Raw genomic sequence first — 7,880 nt, 5'->3', positions numbered from 1 at the left:
TAAAAACAATCCAATTCTAACATAATAACAGAATAAGCAATAATAAACAATAAACAGAATCATTAACAACAATGGATGTTCCATAATGAAATGGTTTCAGTTTTCATGAGGATCAATATGGCCTTTTCAAAGCTTGGATGCTGGGTAATGAAAGAATTGGATAACAAAGGAATCAACGTTTCAGGGTTTCAAGGATTTGGTCTTTCAAAGCATAAGATACAATGGTTTGAGTATGTAGGTAATTCGATTCAGTGTTTGGTATTTAGTTTGTATGTATTGGTAGAGTAGTATCGTATATTTATGGTTCGTATTTGGGTATACAACAATCAATGGTCTAGAAAGAATCAGGTTTACGGCTCAAGATCAATAACTGGATTCATGGTTAGGGTTTAGTGCTTCAAAGCACTTGCAATATAAAACAGGACTATCAATCACTATAATATCTCGAGAAAGTTCAGAACACTTGTCTGGTATTAGCTTACTACACTGCACTCGCTTCCAATCACAATCGTCTTACTCCTCAACTACCTGTTTCCCTTTCCTACGTCTTGCCTCTTCTTCTCACATATCATAAGCATCTATCAATATTCAACTCATAGGATTCTATTCAACAAATACTCCTATCTACCCTTCGTTTTACCCAAATCCGATTAACGGATTGAAAGTTACGCAATAAACATGTAAACATCGAATATACAGACCGACAGTCAACTAACAAGTCACATATAACACATAAAACTTCACATAATCAATGATATATCATTTATAAAGAAGTCTCGGGTCATAAATAGGCTTTTGGGTACTTAAAATGATTTTTAAAGCACATTTCGGAATTAAAACGGGTCGTTGGATCAATTTCAGAGTAATAAATAGGGTTCGGTTGGCCAATTCTGGCTTCAAAACAATGTTATAATAATTATCGAGCCTTGAAAATAATTTAGAATAATATTTTAAAGCTCGAAACTATTTTTCAGAATTTTTAAATCATTTTTAAATAATTAAATCTAATTAAATAATTAATTAAAATAAATTAATAATTAATTAAATCAATTAATCAATTAATTTTTGAATTAATTGACCAATTAATCAATTAAAAATTAACTGAAATTAATTAACTAATTAATTCACATTATTTTTGAATTAAAAATAATTTTCGGAATTAAAATAATAATTTTTAGAATTTTCAGAAATTAAAAACGAATTTTTATAATAAAAATAAATAGGAAATATGATTTTTAAATAATTTGTAAACAGGAATCCTAAATTTGCAAGTTCTGGAAACCTGGGGGACCAAACTGTATCGTTTTTAAAACTACAGGTAATAAACTGTAATTTTCCAGGGGGGTCGCCGGAAAACGTTCTGTCTCGCAGGAGAAAACGATCCCGGCGTCCTCACCCCACCAACACCTCCAGATCAACACTACACAACACCAGGAACACAACCATGCAATCAATTCCTCCTAACAATCCCCGAGTTGGCCGGAAAATGGTCGGGAAGCGAACTCGACGTAACTTTAAAATCACAACTCCCTTCTCTACAGACCTCATTGGTTTGTGAAACTTATACGACTGGATTGCAAATTTCACAGAGAACACAACCCACTATACCACAACATCTATCTATCCCGAAATAAGAAACCCCCAAATTTCAATTAAGAACATTCATATGGGTTATAAACCCTAATTTCACAATTCGAAAATTAAACCCACTTTTGAGCATGTTATTGAACTCCAAATCAGACGTATAATATATCAAAATCATCAGGAAAATAAGCTCTACAACATGCAATCATCAAATCATACAAACAATCATCCGAACAAAAATTCATATTTTTAATAAAATTAATTCGAAAATAAATAAAAATATAGAAAATAAACCTAGATTTCTGCAGTAAAACGAAGCTCAGAATCTGGTAGAACACTTCAAGACCTTTGGATTGAGTACTCGAGCTTTGAAAACAGAGATCAATAACACCTTCGTTTTGCTATTTGATTCTTGGAAGTTTATATGAATATAAGATTTTTCTCTGAAAAATTATATAATTATCTGTCTGCAAATGATTTTGATACGAAATAAAATACGGTAAAAGGCTATTTATATTTACGGAAAATTAGTATTTCTTTGGATCATTCCGGATATAAAACGGTACGTTTATTTATAAAAACTGATCCAAATGGTATCGATTTTCGGGATAATTATCCAAATCAGTACAATTTGTACCGCGGTCTTGGTCTCAACGCCTGGTTACACGTATTACGAGGTGATAATTGTGATAGTTTACTAAAAAGCTCCCATTTATCAAAAATAAGAGTTTTACTGATTTACCGAAATGAATATTGTATCGAAAATGTTGCGCCGGGACCCGCGCAGGACAAACCGTACGCCAGATCGAAAAAGTCGAAACATGGAATATGCTCGGAATATTACCATTAGATTAGGAAGGAGTTCTCGGAAGAGTTTCGGGTTCCAAAAACATAACAACGGATGACGTCGGTCGGTTCCCGTTTTTATAAAATAGATTTTAAATACCCGGAAAAAGATTTTATAAAATTTATATGATTCCTATATATTCATAAATCAACATAAAAATAATTAGAAAGATATGACAATTATCTATATTTTATTTTGGACATATAAAAATTAAAATACTCAATTAATAATATTTTTAAACATCCAAATACATTTATCACTTAATAATTAATTTACGGAATAAACACTGAACACAGATAATAATTATTTATTAGCAAAAATAATTACACGATATATCCCGGATATTACATGCTCTATGGGGAATTTATTTGAAAACACGGTCCTTGAACTAATTCTAAAGTAAGATATTACATGCACTACCCCTCTAGGCTATGAGGAATTTTATTGCTTCTAGTCTATACTTAAATCAACTGAAAATATAAATAATATGTAAGGTGCCACAACCGCGCCTTACTGAGTATACTTTCGGAGGTGCTCCGCATTTCATGCTCGCGAAACAAGCTTTCCTTCCAAGTCTTCACGGTGGTATGTCCCCTTCCACAAGATTGCCTTTATTTTTGTTTGGTCCTTCCAATTAGCTCCAACAATCCATGTCCGGGATTCTTTGTGTTTGGCATCACCTTTCTAAGCACCAGATCTCCTACGTTTAGCAACGGTCCCTTTACTTTCTTGTTGTGATCCAAGTGAAGTCTCTCTTTGATTTCTGGATCTTCCTCCGCATAATGAACTCTGCGAAGTGATCCCGAACCAACTTCTATGGGAACCATAACCTCGTACCTGTAAGTGAGCATAAATGGAGATTCCCCCGTAGTAGACCTTGGAGTTGTGTTGCCAATTTCCTTTGCATTCCTACAGCTTGGTCTTGAGGGTATGCTTTATTATCTTGTTGACAGCCTCTGTTTGTACATTGCTCTGAGGATGATAGACTACTGCGAATTCCTTCTTAATCTTCAAATCCTCACATAGCTATCGCAACGCCTTGCTATCAAACTACTTTTCGTTGTCAGAAACAAGTTTGTAAGGAATTCCAAATCTGCATACAATAGAGTTGAACACAAAGTCTTTGATTTTCTTCGCAGTGATAGTTGGCAATGGCAAAGCCTCGGCCCACTTAGTAAAGTAATCGACTACGACCACTACATACTTGACATCTCCTTTCGGTTTTTCTCCAATAAGATCAATTCCCCACATGGAAAATGGCCATGAACTCGCCATAAGTGTCAAAATTGTTGCTGGAATAGATGAGTAATTTACAAAATGTTGGCAACGATCGCATGCTCTAACGAAGTTCATAGCATCCGCCTTCATCGTAGGCCGATAATAACCTTGGCGTAGAACCTTCATCGCCAATGAGTTACCCCCCGAGTGATTACCACAAATTTCTTAATGTACCTCCCTTAAGATGTAATTTCCCCTTTCTTTATCGACACATCTGAGCAGAGGTTGATTGAAGCCTCTCTTATACAAAACTACGTTATATACCACATATTTCGCAGCCTGGTAGCGGAGTCGTCGAGCTTTAAATTTATCCTCGGTGAGTGTTCCCTTGTGAATGTATGCAAGGATAGGCGTCATCCATGTTTCCTTGGGAGCCTCATCTACTTGCATCATATCTACCTCTGGAATACTAGGAATCTTCTGGATTTCCAAGGGTATAAATCCCAATAACACGGCTTCGTGTTGGGACCCCATTTTTGCCAGAGCATCCGCGTTATTATTCTTTTATCGTGGTACATACTCCTGTATAACCTCCTTGAACTTTCTAGTCAGACGCTGCGTGTAATTCAAGTACAATTCCATTCGCGGTCCTCGAGCTTGAAATCCCCCATTTACTTGGTTTACCACCAACTCTGAATCACTTTTCGCAATTAGATTCCGCACTCCCATTTCCAAAGCAATCTCCAGGTCATTAATCAGGGCTTCATACTCCGCATTATTGTTCATAGCATAGAACTTAAAGTGAATCACGCTCATCAGATGATGGCCTTCCGGAGATACAAGCACTATGCCCGTGCCTGTACCTCCATTGTTAACTGCTCCATCCACATGCAGAATCCACCACGGGTGTGGAAGCTCTTCTTTCGGAAATAAGTCTAATACTTCCTCACGACAAGGAGGATGTAACACTACCAGAGCTTTATCATCAATTTCAGAATCAAACTCCAAATGGAAATCAGCTAGAGCTTGTCCTTTGATTGTTGTGTGAGGCATGTATTCCAAGTCAAACTGCCTCAATTCCACGGCCCATTTTAACATCCTTCCCGATGATTCTGGTTAGTGAAGGACTTGCCGCAGAGGATATGTTGTACTAACTTCAATTCTGTGAGCTTGAAAATACGGGCATAACCTCCTCGATGTGAGGGTCAACGCATAGACTAACTTCTCCATGCTGGTATAGCGAGTCTCAGCATCTTGCAGTCGCTTACTCATATAATATACTGGTGACTGTTGTGCATCCTCTTCTCGCACCAGCACTGCGCTGATTGAATACTCCGAGACTGCAAGGTATAGAATCAGAGACTCTCCATCCAATAGCATGGGAGGGTTCCCCTATTGTTCCTTGATCCTTCTGAAAGCTTCCTCACACTTCGGTGTCCACACAAAATCTTTCCCTGCCACTTTAATCGCCTTAAAGAATTCCTTGCATCTTTCAGATGATTTTTTTACAAATCGATTCAGCGCTACAATTCTTTCGGTTAAGCATTGCACTTGCTTTATACTCATGAGAGACTTCATGTCTAGAAACGCTTTAATTTTAGCAGGGTTGACCTCAATTCCTCAGTGATTGACAATGAATCCAAGGAACTTGCCCGACTCCACACCAAACACACATTTTTACGGGTTTAACTTCATGCGAAACCTCCTTAGGATATTGAACATCTTCATTAGATGCTTGACATGGTCGTTTGCCTCCTTTGATTTGACTAGCATGTCATCAACATATACTTCCATTGTCCTTCCAATCTGATTTTTGAACATCATGTTCACCAACCGCTGGTAAGCTGCGCCCGCGTTGATTAACCCAAATGGCACCCCTATATAGCAATATAATCCTCTATCGGTGATGAAGGATGTATGTTCCTGATTGGTTCTATATATTGACCTAAGTACGCATCCATGAAGCTCAGTAGGGCGTGCCCCGCTATTGCATCAACAAACTGATCAATTCTTGGGAGCGGGAAACTATGCTTCGAACAAGCTTTGTTAAGATCTGTGAAATCTACACACGTCCTCCATTTCCCATTTGGTTTTTTTACAAGCACCGGATTTGCGAGCCACTCGGGGTAGAAAGATTCCTTGATTAGCCCAACTTCCAACAGCCGATCTACCTCTTCTTTTAATGCTATTTCCTCCCCGCTAACTGGGCGACACTTTTGTCGTATGCCCGTGCAATTAGGAAAGATGTTCAAACGATGACACATTACTCTCGGGTCAATCCCAACTCTGAATGGCTCCATGCAAAGACATAGAGATTCTTTAGCAAAAAACGGATGAGCCTTCCTCTCATCTCATAGCTTAACTGAGATCCCACCTTCAATATCTTGCTCGGATCATCCTTGTCGATAGGAATAGATATCGTGTCCTCAGCTGGCCCTGTTTTTTCAGCAGGCATAGGGATCCTAGGATCCAGATCAAAATCAAAGTCCGGGGGGTCTTCCACTTCCATTCATGTACTTGAAGGCGCGTCCTTATAGAGCATCCACCTCAGGACAAGGCATACTTTCACACACTGCAGATGAAGAGGGCGCATACTTCTTTTAAGGAGCATCAACCTCTCGTACATTTTCATTCTCCATGGACGCGTCCTCCTTTTAAGAAGCATCTACCTTGGAGTCAATTTTTAAGATTTGAAAGGTTTCACTCCTTTCTTCCAATCTTTCTCCATTAACTTCTCTTTGCACAATGTTTCCTTCATGATTCACCATGACTTCTTCCACACTATGAATTCTCGAAACATTCCCTAGCACCAAAGTAGAGGTGTTGGCCACACAATCTTCTTCCTCCTCCTGGTCTTCCAAAATGTAGTTGGCGTGAACTTCTACATCTGGATTTACTTGGATATCTGTCGTATCCTCTTCGGGATGGCCCTTTCCTTTATATCTTCTCTTACGGAATTCTTTAACAGCCTTGTGGTAACAGTCACATGATTCTTATTGTGATCCCCTCAGGCTGTCTACTCCGTTAGGCGTATGGAACTTTATCATTAAGTGATGTATCGAGGTTATCACTCTGAAGGCCCGTAACCAAGGTCTACCCACCAGCACATTGTGTACGGATTCTTGATCCAATACTTTGAATTCTATCATTTGAGTAATAGACAAGGCTCCTTCCCTAAGCGTGACAGGAAGTCTAATTGAACCCATAACCCTCACTGCTTCTCCGTAAAACCATAGACATGCGCATCTTCAAAATTTATATCACTGTCTGGGAAACCCAATTTCTTGTACGTGCTATAGTACAAGATGTTCGCAGAGCTCCCGTTGTCTAGGAAGACCCGATGCACGTTCATTGTCCCAATAAGCATAGTTATCACCAACGCATCATTATTGAGATGATGCACCCATCTTGACTCTCTTTCCCTGAAAGTAATATCAGCAGACTCCATTTTGAATATTTTCGGTGGTCTGTCCTCCAAGCTATGAATGTGGGTCAGTGGTTGATGTCGCGCTTCTCTTGCGTTCCTCTCCAACGCCCGATTAATATCACCAATAAATAGATGTCCCCAGAAAATTGCTCTAATACTTACAGCTCTTTGGAACTTGACATATGTTGGCTTTTCATTAACATTTGCTTGTGAGGGATGCCTTTCATCTTTCCCCTTGTCATCGTTTCCTTTGCGTCGCTTCACCTTGTCAATCCGCTCTCCCAAATACCCGACCTTGATCAACTCTTTAATTTCATCTTTTAGGTGACGACATTCGTGGGTATCGTGACTGCTAGACTCATGGTATTCATAATATTTCTTCTTATCCCTGCTTTGCCACGAGGTCAAGCGTTCTGGCTTCTTGAAGATTCCCCTATCCGTGTTCACCTCAAAGATGTGATCAAGGACGCCGCCAAAGGAGTATAGTTGCTCACTCACTTTTCATAATTCGACGGTGGACTCCACTCTCTTCGCATGCTCATGGCATTTACCCTGTTAGGACTTCGAGCATTCCGTCGATACTCTGAACTCGCAGACCTATCTCTCCTCTTAGCTCGCCCCTTTCAGCTGTTGGTGTTATCATTCTTTCTCGTCTCAGCAAGCGACTGCTTGATCGTCTTGAAGGATTCAGCCTGCGCAAGTACGTCAGCCAACGACCCAGGGTCGTTTCCTTGCAAATGTTTCCAGAAATCTGTTCCCACACGCAGAACAACTATAAGAAGTATTTTCAGTGTCTCGTCAATT

At 39.0% G+C, this 7,880-nt stretch overlaps 1 protein-coding gene across 1 annotated transcript; it reads right to left on the bottom strand.

The window, feature by feature from the left end:
* Positions 1-4,213: 4,213 nt before the first annotated feature.
* On the bottom strand, positions 4,214-4,747 carry LOC141691384 (uncharacterized). Its single transcript, XM_074496127.1, has one exon. The coding sequence runs from the start codon at positions 4,745-4,747 to the stop codon at positions 4,214-4,216; it is 534 nt and encodes a 177-aa protein (XP_074352228.1).
* Positions 4,748-7,880: the final 3,133 nt, after the last annotated feature.

The sequence above is a fragment of the Apium graveolens genome, chromosome 10 (genome assembly GCF_009905375.1).
Source record: "Apium graveolens cultivar Ventura chromosome 10, ASM990537v1, whole genome shotgun sequence".
NCBI classification, from domain to species: Eukaryota; Viridiplantae; Streptophyta; class Magnoliopsida; order Apiales; family Apiaceae; genus Apium; species Apium graveolens.
Note: the sequence above shows the minus strand (reverse complement) of the source record. Positions and strands in the feature narration are given on the sequence as shown.